Genomic DNA, 14,335 nt, shown 5'->3' with positions numbered 1-14,335 from the left:
GAAGGCCAATCACAATGCAGTATGTAAATAATGTAAGTATGAAGGCCAATCACAATGCAGTATGTAAATAATTTAAGTATGAAGGCCAATCACAATGCAGTATGTAAATAATGTAAGTAAGAAGACCAATCACAATGCAGTATGTAAATAATGTAAGTAAGAAGACCAATCACAATGCAGTATGTAAATAATGCAAGTAAGAAGACCAATCACAATTCAGCATTTAAATAAATGTATGTAAGAGGACCAATAACAATCCAGAATTCATAACTGAGTGATATACATTCAAATATTATAATAACGCCATAATTTTGAAGGGTGAACAGTTTAACAATGTGAGTCAATAAGAATTTTCACAATTTTACTTTATATTTCTGAAATAAAGTATAATATTTATTATATATTTTTACAGTGGCCAATACCCAACTGACAAGCTAGAAACAATCCTAATTCACTGATTCATGTCCATGTTAAATTTACAGTTATATCTTTCCTGCATCCTGTTGTTTATGTTATATTATCAACAAAATTATTAGGCCGTACTGTAGATTAAAGCAAACTGTCTGTAAATCATCGAGCAGATCATAGTATATATTATTACATTGCATGTGTAATTGATCTGCTTTGAACACGCAGGCCCAAGAGACTAAAAATAACCCCTGGCTTCCAAAACAAGGCTTTTATTCATGCAGACTATGAATTGGCAGACTGAATAACTTTAACAGGCGTGTATCGACCTGATATTGTGTCGTGCACTTAAATAAATCGAAACAACTTCCTGGGGTTAGTATTATCAAAAGCAGTGGACACTAAATGCCCATTTACAACTTAAAAATGTCTTACAGGTCTAAATATTCAGACGGTACCTCACGTTCAACTCAACCGGTGGTTGACTTCACCTCTCCCGGTTTAGCGGTGATGGAGGCTGAACGTCTTCTAGTCTCTGGAAGAGCCGTCAACACTAACGCGGATGAAGTCTGGCCCGGTCTGTACATCGGCAACATGTAAGCACACTGCAGCTTTTCCTAATTCATTCTTATTTATAGCTTACATATGCGTAAAAATTACACCTTTGTTGTACAAAACCTATTTTTAATGCGTATTAGTAAATTTACGTAGTTATCTGCACAACGAGTTGCTGCTGTTCGTAATGTAGTACATATTCATGAACACAAGAGGGAGCTGTTTCTCTATAAATCACTAAGCTAATAAGCCTTTTCCACCAAAAAGAATATTTCAGAGTACCCAACATAGTGCTGGGCGGTATACCGGTTCATACCGAATACCGGTGTTTATTTTTGGTCATACCGCCCAGCACTAACCCAACACTTAAAAAAATGCTATTTAAAATAACAAAGCTATTAACCCCTTAACTGTCACCCCCATTTTTGAACATAGACGTGAAAGTGCATTATACAAACTTAAATTGTTATAATTAATGAACGCTTTTGAATACAGACCTAAGGTTGGTCTCTTTTTAAAGAAGATAATCTGCAGATTATTGCAGAATCATTAAAAAAAACGAAAGTATAAAAAAGTTATAGAAGTTGAAATTTACTGCAAAGAAAATATACTATACTATTTTTTTATTTTATATAAAATAAATATTTGACAAAATTTTTACAAAACTTATTTTTACCAAATTATTTTAATTCAAAATTGCTATAAAATTAAATCCATATGTCTAAATAAGTTGTGTTCCAAATTTGAAGTTGATATATAAAAAAATTGAGGTTCCTATACGATTTTGTTTAGGCGTTATACCAAAATAAGCCACCGGGGGACTCTCAAACTTTTTTTTTTTTGCATTTTATTGTCCCAAATGTATAAATTTCTCTCTCAATATGACTTCTATCACAAAATAACCATATGGAATCTTGAGACTCAGACCTTTCCAACAATATGTATTTTGTCAGGATTATAAAAAGTTTCTAAAAGACCGTAATATATTTTGTAATGGTTTACACAGGATGAATTTTGAGGTTTTAAGCTTTCAAATGATAATTTATGATGATTACTAAAACATGTGATAAGCGAAAAAGGCAACGAAAAAGACTTTTTGTGACAAAGGTCAGAACTCCTGTTATGATGTAGATTTTTTGAGGTGCACTCTTGTCATAAATTAATCTATTACTGTTCCTACATACTACATTTGTAACAAAACAAAAAAACAGTGGTAAAATATATATTTAGGAGTCTTAGACCTTCCCAACGATATATAGTTTGTCATGAAGTAAACTTAGGTGTCCCGCTGACGGGACGGTGACAGTTAAGAGGTTTTAAATAAACAGTCAGTTCTGCTAACAGGAACAGAGCATCTACTAAGCAACTGAAATGCCTGCAAAACAAGTGTTCTGCTGACATTTTATAACCTGTATGTTCAATAATACTGCTGTGTGATGCATTTTCTCTTTGTTTAGGGATATAGCTGAAAACTGTGCAGAGATGAGAAGGCGTCGCTTCACTCATGTCCTGAACTGCGCCCACAGCTCCAGACGTGGCGGCGAGATCTATGATGGCATGGGCATCACATACATGGGCATAGATGCACACGATTCACCCACGTATGACATGAGTGCCAACTTTAACAAAGCTGCTGAATTTATACATACAGCGCTGAAAGGGGGAGGTAAGTGCGCGTCCCACTAATCCAGTCGCTTGCAGCTGAGAGTCACTAAACTCTATCTTCTTATCGAAGGCAAAATCCTGGTTCACTGTCATGTTGGAGTGAGTCGATCAGCCACTATAGTTTTGGCATATCTGATGCTGAAACACAACATGACGCTGGTGGAGGCGGTCCAGAAGGTAAAAGATGGAAGAGGCGTCTTTCCCAACCGAGGCTTCCTCAGACAACTCATTGACCTTCATATTAAATTATATGGCTACAGAAACTAGACACACAACAGCCATTAGAAACAATGAAAATTGAGCGGACAGGAGAAATATGGATCAATGTGAATTGTAATATTTTTGGAGCAGCAGCTTGTTCATTCGATATGTATTTGATCCACCTTTGCATTGTTTTATTTAATTCAAATAGTTTAAATGAACATATTAAAATGAACATACCTGATGACATTATCTTTCTTGCTTTTTTATTGAGTGAACATTAACATACATGCCCTTTCATTCAAATGCAAATATTCAACAATTATGCATATAAAAATAAAACTGAAATAATATAATAATAATAAGGGTACAATCAGGTATAAAAATATCAAATAAATACTGTGTATACAAACGTTTAAAGCATTTGTAGCTTTTTTAGCTTTAATAGCTATTTTAAATAGCCTTTTTTTCCCTGATAATCTCTAATGCTGACTATGTACAGCCTTACTTCAGTCAACAAAACCATAAAAATGGGGAGGGGTTTATTAGTAAATTTGCATTTATGAATGAGAAATTTGGTCAAAATGATTAGTACATTAATTTAAAGCAGCCTTTCATCCTCTTTAGAATGTTCGGTGAAGCCAAAAAAAAGTGCTTTTTCCCATAAAAGTGAGAGAGGTCTTGAACACAACATTTTCATTGATGAATTTCTGTATTGTGACACTGAAGACTGGAGTAATGATGCTGAAAATTCAGCTTTGCATCACAGAAATAACCGCACCGATCTTGATTTTTAATGGCTGATTCAGATCTCGCCGCCACGTCTTTTACAAGCAAATGGGCTGATTCCAATATCGACCACCAGTATTTCAATATTTATTTCCTTTTTTATGCTAGAGACAAGAAAGAATGACAATATGAATACATGAATGCTGTTTAAATGAAGATGCTGGCTCTAATTTGTCCGGTTGTCCGGTGCATCATATACAGTATAAATGACATTTAAAGACAGTTATTGTAAATTGTAATAATATTTCGCAATATTACTGGATTTACTGTCTTTTTTGATCAAATAAATGCAGCCTTTGATAAGCAGAAGAGAATATTTTGGAGCATTTTAGAGTGGCCAACACTTTGAAAATTGAATATTTAGTTTTACAAGGATGGATCTGATATTTTGAAACAATTGAAATACTTGCAACACAAGTCATTTTTGCCATTTTGTCCATATATAAGTATTCAGTATTGATATATGTGTTCGTACAGAGATGCCTTTCTGAAATTTGACATTGTGAGTCCCCTCGCAAACCTGATTAAGGACCCTGAGAATGCCTGTCGAAAAAACGTGCACCAGGCACTCAACAGGATCGCTGAATTTCCCTCAGGTGACTATTGTTTCTTATGCTTCTTATACAGTATTTGTATTTCAGAAGCTTTTCATTTGACGAGTCCTCTGTCGTGTCCTCTACAGGAGCAGTGTTTATGGTGTCTATGGGGCTGGTGCCCAAACTGTTGCTGAAGGTCTCCGATGAAGAAGAGAGGATCCGTGCTTTAATTCTCTCCACATTAAGCTGCTGTGTGAGTGTGGACGCCCTGCCTGCGCTGGAGAGTGATGCGGTTCCTGTTCTGAGAGATCAGCTCTCTCACTCCTCCGCCGCCATCCGCCGGGCAGCCACATCTGCGTTAGTGGGAATCAGGTAGGCAACATGGTACACAACAATCTAGTTCGGGTTACGAGATCAGAGACTCTTTTAAAATAAAAAGCATGCATTTACTGTATCTCCTGTTCCCTCTTAGTGTGCCTGCAGATGGGAAGATGAAGGTGTGTGAGGAGAATCTTCTGCCCATATTAGTCAAGATGCTGTCGGATGATGACCAAGGAGTTGTTGCTAATGCTGCAGGGACCATTATGAACACAGCTGTCATCACTAAGGGTCAGCACAAAATCAAGTTTCAGCTGTGCATTTTTGTAATTTATGAGCCAAGTTAGAAACATGGCAAAAAGCATGTGTTGGTGAAGTTAGAAACATTTCAACATCTATTATAGTGCTGTATGTAAATGTTAAAGGGATCGTTCACCCAAAAATGCAAATTCAAATGACGTTTTTTATTTTGTTGAACATGAATGTAGATGTTTTGGTGACAAACATTCTTCAAACATTTTCTTTTCTGTTCTGAAGAAGAAAGAAAGTCATACAGAGTCATGATGTGGGTGAATAAATGATGACAGAATTTTCATTTTTGGGTGAACTACCCCTTTAAAACCTCCAGATGAGGCTGATGTTAGTTATATGCACATACATCGGATCAGGGGTTTTCAGACTTTTCGATGCCATGGTCCCCCAAATATGATGGTCCCCTTGCAAGGGGCCCGCTAAAGGCAGCTATATATTTTCAAGTATAAAGACCCTTTTTACAGTCCAAAACAAAATCTGAAAAATCAGGTGCTCAGCCTGAACTGTAGATGAGATTGAACTCAAAAAATGTATTAATTAGAAAATGAAGAAAAATGGGCAACACTCACTCTACAACAGTGTTATTTTAGTATCATGAGATACTATTATAGTTTTTATTAATATTTTGAATTCGTTTTTATTTTTATATTTTTTGTTTTTGTAAAGTTTTAGTTAAATTTTATTGTTTTTTCCTTTTTATTAGGTTTTTTTTTAATATGTCTGTATAGTTTTTATTCTTTTATTTCAGTTTTAGTTATTTTAACATATTAAATTGAACTAAATTAAAATAACATGTTGCCTTGGCAACTAGCTGACATAAAATAAATGTAGCATTTTTATATTTTATTTCAGTTAAAGTTTAGGTTAAAGTTAATTTTTAAAACTATAACAACCCTGGTCTACAAACATAAACTTGACTGTATTTTTTTTTTTAAACGATGTTTCAGCCAGCATCAAGGCCATCATCGTTTTAAAAGAAACTTCAACAGGTGTGTGATTCTAATAATGTAAGTGGCTTCCAAATGAAAGAAATTTCTAATTCAATATTTTTCTATTACTTGATTAGGTCCTCTAGGAAACGTGCATCTAGAAAGATATCACACAGATGTTGTTTAAAATGTTGTGCTACAGAGTTACTCATATCGCCACACTTTACAGTGAAAAACAAAAATATTATAAATGAGTAAAATATTACCCGGAGAACATTACATTTACATCTTTTTTACTCACCATTAAAGTAATTTTAGATGTATAAACCTGAAGAGAAATGCTGACTGCAGAATAAAATATTTTTTATAATTTCTGATCAGTAAGAAGATAGTAATAGTCTCAGAATCTGTAGATTTTTTTTTTTTTACTATTTATTCTCTGAACTTTCCTCAGCCCTTAGCACTCCCTTGTGGCCCTCTGGGAGTCCTGGACCCCAGTTTGAAAACCCTTAGATTAGATTAGACTAGGTCAGATCTCATTGTCTTCCTGTTTCCAGGTAAAACCGAATCACTGAACGCAGGTGCCATCACCCCTCTGCTGCAGCTGGTGGGGAGTGAGAATACGGCGGTGTGTGCCAATGCCCTCCGTGCCCTTACAGTCCTGGCAGAGGTTCCTAGGGCCCGGGCACAGCTGCTGGAGCATGTGCCTCTGCTGAAGAGCAGACTCACACACCCTAAAGCCATCATCCAGAGAGCTGCATCCACTGCCATTGAAGTCATCTCCTGGAAACCATGAGGAACACAAGAGTTCTAGACCTGGTGGTGTGATATAAAAGAAAGAATTAGCCTCATAAAACACACTAATTTTGTAATAATAATAAAAAAAAAGTTAAAAGAACAGAATAATATTAAGAATTCTGAAGGATGTGACGTTGTTTGTTTAGAATGCAAAATCTATTATAGATAAGCCGCGTAGCAACTATTCCAACTTGCGTAAGTGACTGAAATGCTTTATAAATGTTAATTAATATAGTATAAACGTGATAGACGTGTATTGAAAGGCAAACTATGTCATATTCTTTTGGTGTCGTTTAATCCCAGTGCAGTGTAAATGTGCAGTGTCATGTTTTCAGAAAACCCCTCGGTGCGGCGAATGGATTGAACCAGCGGTCAACGGTAGCGAGCACGTTCTCGCTATCTGTCACACGACAGATAAATGTTTGTGGATGGTAGTTGGCAACCAGTCCGAGCGAATACAGCGCACACGCCGAGTTTGGTTTGCCCGCACTATTCTACAAAGGCATATTTATTTTTGTGGAATTAATCGGGAGGATTATATCGCAGGGAGGAGTGCGGGTGGAGGCTGTGTATTTTGGGATCATACTTGCTGGATAGGTAAGTTTATACTTCACATACAGTATCTGTTTGAATAAATTCAGGTGAAATTATATTAGCCAGCGCAAGAAATGCTCCAGGATTCAACCACCATGAGTGCCTGGTTTGTTACTCAGACACATCTATAAAATATCGTATATGTTAATTATTCAAGTCTACGGTAATATTAAAGTAATCAGAGCAAGTGCGGGTTATGGCATACGGTGTTGTGTCTGGCTCTTCTTCAAACTAAAATCACAAATCGCCACAGGATTGATGTAGTCGGAGAGATTATGGCAGTGGATGATGCGATGCTTTTACATAACACGAAGCGACAGAGCCGGAGAACAGGTGCCTATGGCAAGCCATTTCAACACTTAATAGTATCTGATTAATATGTTACTAGCACGTGCATGTTTTTAGTAAAAAATAATAAAGCGACTAGAGTCTATTTCAGGTTGACTAAATACTACTTGATTTGCTGCTATTCATCATCCCAGTAGTGGCAAGTAACTATTCCATTGTAACCAGTAACAAACTGCATATTTGCAATTTGGCAAAGATAGAAATGACTAGCATGTGTTTTAGTTGTTGCTGGTGCCAGTTTTATGCATTAGATGCTAACTATCCCAATAGTTGCTATAGTGTCTATTCTAGCTTTACTTTTACTAGCACTAGTACTTCCCCATCCTATTTATTAGACACTAGTCTCCCTGGCCTTGTGATGGCTTGGAATTGCAATGGAATTTAGATATATATAGGTTAGATGTCCAGATATTGAATATGTATCTGATTTAAAACCACATTGGGAAGTGGCTCAGAAGGATGCAAAAAATCGATCTTGTGCAGATTTTTATGTTTACATATGTGTAACAATATTTGATCTGTCACATGAGTAAAAAAAATTGATTTTTTTTTTGTGCCAGTGTAAACGCAGCTTATGAGACAGAAGTATCTATGCCAAATATTACTAGTAACTACTAATTTATATAATTACTACTTACTAGTTTATTTCTCATTAGTTACAACTGCTTTCTCAGGGTTTCTGTGGGTCCTTAAAAAGTCTTAAATTTAGTTGTATCAAATTTAAGGCCATAAAAAGTCTTTATGGTGCAATAAAGTCTTAATTATGATGTCAAGAGGTCTTAAATTTGGGGACGGAAAGACCAGAATTGCGATATAGATTTATGTGACGATTAAACTTCAAAAGGCTGTGATATTGAATAAACATGAGCACTGCACATATCAACGTCAGTTGTTGCGCTGCTTTGTGTACTGTCGTTACCGGGAAACTGCATTTATTTTTTTATTTGCTTTTTTTGTTCAGACCAATGCAAATATTGACTAATATTTTTATATTTCAAGCTAATGTACTATAAAAAATCTAAACATTTAAGGCACTAAGATATATTTATATATTTAAGTTATTACATTATTATAATAATTGTTTAAATCAATGTAATTAATATTTTTGATTTGTCCCTTTTCTTAAAATTTAAAGGCTGAAATGTAAAGTTTATTATTTTGTAAATCTTTTGTGAAAACCTGTATCTGAATTGTAAATCATGCGTTTTTTCCTTTTACAGTTTAATATGTTACCATAGATATTGCCCTACCCTGCTTGTATGGTAGTAATTTTATTTGTGCAAGTCTTAAAAAGTTCTTAAAAAGTCTTAGATTTGATTTAAAAAATCCTGCAGATACCCTGTTTCTGTACTTGATTTGTTGAGATAGTGAATTGGTGGGTTTTTGTTAAATGTGAGTCTGTGTCAGTCTGTGTGCATTGAATTTATTTAATACACGAGTTTCACAGTTTGAGTTGAATTACTGAAATAAATGAACTTTTCCACGACATTCTAATTTATTGAGATGCACCTGTAATAGTAAAGCAATAAATGGATTGCCATAGATGTGTGACACTGATGGGCACTGAGAAAAAGCTTTTGTCTTAAATATAAATAGAATATTCTCAACTGTTTTACATCCTACTCTTTGAAAACAGTGAATATGTTATGTTTGTATACAGTATTTAGTTGTGTCACACTGTATAACACCAACAACTTTAAGGCAGATTATACAGGCTATATCATATGTTCTAAGTTTTATGTGCTAAGTGTATAGCTTTGTTTTTTAAACGTTTTGCCTGAAATCTCAGAGGAATGTACAGCATGTTAATTACTGAGACCCTCAATCCCCTGATCATAAGAGATCTTAATTATCAGTAGCTGATGTGCAATAAACTCTCTGTATGACAGGTTTCTGAATCCAATTAACCGGTGGCCGTTAATATCAACAACTATACTCAATATAGTTATATACTGTGCCTGAGCTCATGTGCAGACATCTGCTTGATCAATTCAACCAACATATCTATTTAAATATCACTGTATATATCAAACACCCACTTTTCATGCTGTCTCTTTAAGCAGGGCCAGATTATGTAATGCAACTAGCATTCATACACAGTACCTTTGAGAGGATGAAGGTATGTGGCCGTCTGATATAATTGAGATCTGTGGATCAATTGACCACATGTAGCAGGCCATCTGCTTGCTCAAAAGCAGCCATCTGCTGTGATGACTCATCAGCCAGAGTCTTACTGCTCATTAAAGACGTCTCTGAAACACACTATCAATCACAGACAATAAGCCCTTTATGTACTATGAGGCTGATTCGGTAGGTGTTGAAAAATGGGCTGTTTTTATATAAAAATACTAGAGATGCACCGATCGATCGGCCAGGGATCGGAATCGGCCGATTTCCTTATGATCGGCCCGGATCGGTGACCGGTCGGTCAGTCTCATTTCTTTCCGATTCTGAGCCGATCCGTTTTGTTACCAGCGGCACAGGTATTAACGTCAGCTGCGCATTCTCGCTCTCTTCTCTCCGTCGACCCCTTCGCTCTCACACACGTCTCATTCGCTCCGGTTAAATAGTGCTTGTATTGTGCATTATTTTAGTCATTCCCGCAGGTTTCACGCTTGCACCAAAAGCGCGCACCACCACTGATCTATATTAGTGGAGCGTAGTTTCATAGCTCTCTTTATTCTATTGCATTTATTTGTGCTGTTGTTTGCAATTTTTTTATTTGTTTTTATTTGTATTTGACTTTTTACTTGTGTTTTTTTTAATGAAAATAAAACTTTGCATTGAAGAAAAGTAGATTTTTGTTTGTATATGCTGTCAATTATAGTTCTTAGAAAGAAAATTGGAATCGGCAAAAATCGGTATCGGCAGATCACACTAACAAAAAATCGGAAATCGGAATTGGCCAAGAAAATCGCAATCGGTACATCTCTAAAAAATACATATTCTTGTGTCAGTGATTGGAGTGCATATACAAATGCATGTGCATTTTATATTAAGCAGCACAATTATACTCTGCAGGAACACGTTTTTTTGTCATCTCTCATTAAAACAAAGACCACTGGTGCATGGCAACAGGTTGTCATGACAGTAGGACCAACTTTATACTCATCAACAAACATTATTCTTATGCATAAACATAACCTCCATGGTTTGGGGTTGGCATGTTGCGTAAATGTGTGTTTAGTGAAAACAGTGTTTGGATGAAGTCTGAGATTTGTTTGTAGAGCATGAGCCTGCTTGACAAGTTCATTCACAGGATGGATTTGATTACAGCCTTAGGACAGAATAAAGCAAAGATTTATGTTTGAGTCCTTTGTACTCGTGTTTCAAGCTTCTTAACCAGGGAGGGATTACATAGGACCCTTATATAGGATTTTTAATTAAAATGTGACCGACCCCTTTGCAATCTGATAGACCCGTGCAGGGATGAATGGATAGGAATAGGAGAGAGGGAGAGGGAGAGGGGGAACGAGGGTATGTTGATGGATATAGAAAGACAAAATATTGCAGAGCTGATTTTTCCATGCATATTAGTTTTTAGTGTTCAGTTACTGTATTTACTGATGATGAGCATTTCAAGAATCGATTTGAGCTTGTATTGACTGGATCATTGGCTGCCTGATTCAGCTTTGATTGAGCGTTTATAGGGAGTGTCAAACTTTAGCCTTGTGTAATGGGCTGAGATTGATCTCTGAAGAAGTGGAAGATGGTTCCTGCTAGGGCTGCACGATAAATCGAAATGGAATCGAGATCGCGATTCGACAGAAGCTGCGATTGTCATGCGTATCTTTCAGTGAAGCACGGTTCTGTGATCAGCAGTAAATCTCCATCCAAAGGCCAGAGGGCGCTCTCGCGCTGAAACTCCAAATACGCCTCGCAGAAGAAACCCAGAAAATGCCTATCGCTGCAGCTGAATAAACAGAAGAATCAACTGCTTTCATTGATTCAACGTAACTAATAAACACACGACTACGGCAATATACGGTTTATCGGAGTTCTTATTATTATAATTTTCATTAAAATAAAGTATATTTATAATGCAATGCCTTTATCACTGCTTAAAGGGATAGTTCACCCAAAAATGAAAATTTGATGTTTATCTGCTTACCCTGCCTTTATCACTGCTTAAATACTATGAAATATGTTGCTTGCCTTATTCTGTGTAAGAAGCCACATCATCTCACAGAAGGATTTATTTCAAACACTCGACTGACGTTATGAAGTGAGTTTGGAGTAAAAATATGTTATTAAATGTGGTATTTTCACATGCTTTCAGATGGAGCAGCATTTACTTCACAGCCGTAGTGCACTGAGAAGCTATGCAAACAGCTGTCATTATCGCAAACGATTTCTTCGATTTCATAATCCCGCAATAAAATTGTCTCCGATTTTTTTACGTAACTTGTCAGTGAACTACGGCTATGTGTAGTAAATTCTGCTCCATCTGAAAGCACATGATGATGATTTCCTGCTGATTACAGAACCGGCATTACTATCAAAATGCGCATGACAATCGCATTCGATTAATCGTGCAGCCCTAGTTCCTGCTTGTTGAAAGTAGAGGACTGATGGCAATCGCCTGAGTTTAGGAACAGCAGATGGGATGGGAGTGGGGGCTAAAGAGAGAAAACCCAGAGCGGAGGGAAAGAGTGTGTCTAGAAAACTGAGAAAGAAAAACCAGACCAAAGCAAAAGAGAGTTTTAAGTCAAGCTAGTTTATTCCTTCATCACTTATAAAACGTGAATGACTGTCTTTTGTGGATCTATAAAAGAAGATACTTTGAAGAATGTCTTTTTGTCAGTGCAATGAAATTAAGTGGTGTCTGATGTTTTAGTTTTGGTCCCCACTGACTTTCATTGTATGATCAAAAACAAGATTAACCAATAGATGTTTTTAAAGTTCACCCAAAAATGACAATTCCGTCATCATTAACTTACTCTCATGTCATTACACAACCTGTGGAATTCAAAAAGAAGATACTTTAAGTCAGTGGGGTCGAAACAATATTGGAGCCAGTGGCGGGCCGTGCATTTTACACCTAAAGCTCTAATATAAACATACACTGCTGGAAGCAGTGCAACCAAGAGAAAAGCTATGAACTGAAGAGAATAGACTATTGGAAATAATTTAATACACATTCACGGAAAAATATATTAAAACTAAATCAGTGATTCTGATAGTGTTTAGGCCAGCAGAGAAGGCTTTGCTGGCCCTGACGGCCCACCACTGATTGGAGCCCACTGACTTTCATTGTATTGACAAACAACAAAAGACACTCCTCAAAAAGCCTTCCGTTCCGCAGAAGAAAGAAAGTCATTTTGGCATGAATTTTAAAACTCCCTACTGAAAATGTGATTAATCACTATACTATTAATTAAATACTATACTATTAATAGTATTAATTACTATAAATACTATTTCAGTCTTTCTACTTCAACATTTTGTCTTAAACAGTTTGTTATTTGTGAAATTTATTAGCAGTGAGTGAAGATTGTTTCAAAGTAAATCCTACAACAAATTTGTTTTAGTGTAGAGTGCACATATTTGACTTTCCCTGAGTCCCTAGTGATATGAGCAGCCATTGTAAGCTCACTTTGCACAACCTCAGACTGCAAATATCTTGATGAATCAGAAAACTATTCACTGTGTACACTATACAGTGTATATACTCTGTACAGTGTGTAATTACAAACAGGTGTTTGGGAAAGTAATGGTTTTGTTGTTGGGAATTAAAAGTTTTTCTATCTCTTAAAAACATGCAGGAGAGAAAATACGTATGCCGTACAGGTGAAAGGTCACACGAGAACGCTCACCTCGGCTAAATTAAAGCTACACCTCTGTGCCTGTGAACATCAACTGCTCTGTTTAGAGGATTTGTTGACCAGTGGTCCAACAAGACAGTGATATTAAAATATTAGCAAAGCAAAAGGTCATACGTTTTCATATAAAACTAAGATCAAGGTAAACATATGTGGCATTTGTTCATTTCATTCTATGAAACTGACTTTAGGCTTACAGCATGTCTTCTGACTGAAGTGTGTGTGTACCCTCTGTACCCTTACTTATCTCTCACAGACACTTGCCGGTCATATGTTGTTGCTGAACTGAGATAAGTATGTTTCCCTCTGAGACGAGACACAGGGATCTGTTTTGGAGGATGGACTGACTATGACAGACAGCAAACACATTATGAAACCTCATGTTAAAGCAGGATTTATTGTATAACTTCCAGAAAGTTATCGTATAGCCTACAGCTAGCTCAACTAGTGTAGCTAGCCTGATTTTGGGCTTAAAAGATTCATTATCATTATTTTGGATTATGCTATTTCCTGTGACTGGTTGTTAAGTAGAAATTGTTGGGCAACTGACTGAAATCCACAGAGTAGATGGATAGATAAATAATACTGTTATTTAGTTATTTTTATTTTATTTACGTAACTTAAATTTGGTAGTTTGCTGGTTCCAGACTGGTATTAGAGATGGGTATTTTCGATGAGTCTTTCTGCAGGTAACTTAGTTAAACCAGTAGGTGCAGTTACTGTCTTTATGAATGAGTCATTGAATTATTCACTCAACCAATTTATTCAAAAATTCATTTAGGAACAACTAGTGCTGGGCGGTATACCGGTTCATACCGAATACCGGTTTTTATTTTTGTTATGATATGAATTTTGAAAATACCGCAATACCGGTGTATGTCGCTTAAACAACGTTCGGAACGCGACACTGTTTGAAAGGGGTGTTGCACTGTGGTGAGGAAACAGCTGTATGTGTTACTAAGCGTGAAAGTTCCGAAACTGAAGCTGTAGAACTAATAGAACGTGATGACACAGAAGAACTCATCCACAATATCCACATTGACCACCACAAATATCCACC

General features: G+C 36.2%; 3 protein-coding genes across 3 annotated transcripts in view; all 3 read left to right on the top strand.

Moving 5' to 3' along the window:
- The first annotated feature begins 672 nt into the window (after positions 1-672).
- Positions 673-2,976, top strand: LOC107723029 (dual specificity protein phosphatase 26-like). Its single transcript, XM_016531533.1, has 3 exons — positions 673-1,004; positions 2,421-2,629; positions 2,699-2,976. The coding sequence occupies exons 1-3, from the start codon at positions 814-816 to the stop codon at positions 2,893-2,895; spliced, it is 597 nt and encodes a 198-aa protein (XP_016387019.1). The 5' UTR covers positions 673-813; the 3' UTR covers positions 2,896-2,976.
- A 1,105-nt stretch (positions 2,977-4,081) lies between these two features.
- On the top strand, positions 4,082-6,538 carry LOC107723028 (radial spoke head 14 homolog). The gene is made up of 4 exons (XM_016531532.1): positions 4,082-4,214; positions 4,301-4,526; positions 4,627-4,763; positions 6,271-6,538. The coding sequence occupies exons 1-4, from the start codon at positions 4,082-4,084 to the stop codon at positions 6,507-6,509; spliced, it is 735 nt and encodes a 244-aa protein (XP_016387018.1). The 3' UTR covers positions 6,510-6,538.
- Positions 6,539-6,834: 296 nt separating this feature from the next.
- LOC107723027 (dematin-like) overlaps positions 6,835-14,335 on the top strand; it is a 56,039-nt gene continuing 48,538 nt past the window's right edge. Inside the window, exon 1 of the mRNA XM_016531531.1 lies at positions 6,835-7,108. The gene's annotated coding sequence lies outside the window, so the exon portion shown is untranslated. The remainder of the gene's footprint in view (positions 7,109-14,335) is intronic.

Source organism: Sinocyclocheilus rhinocerous, unplaced genomic scaffold (genome assembly GCF_001515625.1).
Source record: "Sinocyclocheilus rhinocerous isolate Xijiao unplaced genomic scaffold, SAMN03320098_v1.1 scaffold3501, whole genome shotgun sequence".
NCBI lineage: Eukaryota > Metazoa > Chordata > Actinopteri > Cypriniformes > Cyprinidae > Sinocyclocheilus > Sinocyclocheilus rhinocerous.
Note: the sequence above shows the minus strand (reverse complement) of the source record. Positions and strands in the feature narration are given on the sequence as shown.

Coding starts and splice junctions, on each gene's coding strand:
- LOC107723029 (XM_016531533.1), top strand. CDS start 814: ATGCCCATTTACAACTTAAAAATGTCTTACAGGTCTAAATATTCAGAC. Junction 1,005..2,420: donor GGTCTGTACATCGGCAACAT/GTAAGCACACTG, acceptor CTCTTTGTTTAG/GGATATAGCTGAAAACTGTG. Junction 2,630..2,698: donor TACAGCGCTGAAAGGGGGAG/GTAAGTGCGCGT, acceptor TTCTTATCGAAG/GCAAAATCCTGGTTCACTGT.
- LOC107723028 (XM_016531532.1), top strand. CDS start 4,082: ATGTGTTCGTACAGAGATGCCTTTCTGAAATTTGACATTGTGAGTCCC. Junction 4,215..4,300: donor GATCGCTGAATTTCCCTCAG/GTGACTATTGTT, acceptor TGTCCTCTACAG/GAGCAGTGTTTATGGTGTCT. Junction 4,764..6,270: donor CACAGCTGTCATCACTAAGG/GTCAGCACAAAA, acceptor TCCTGTTTCCAG/GTAAAACCGAATCACTGAAC.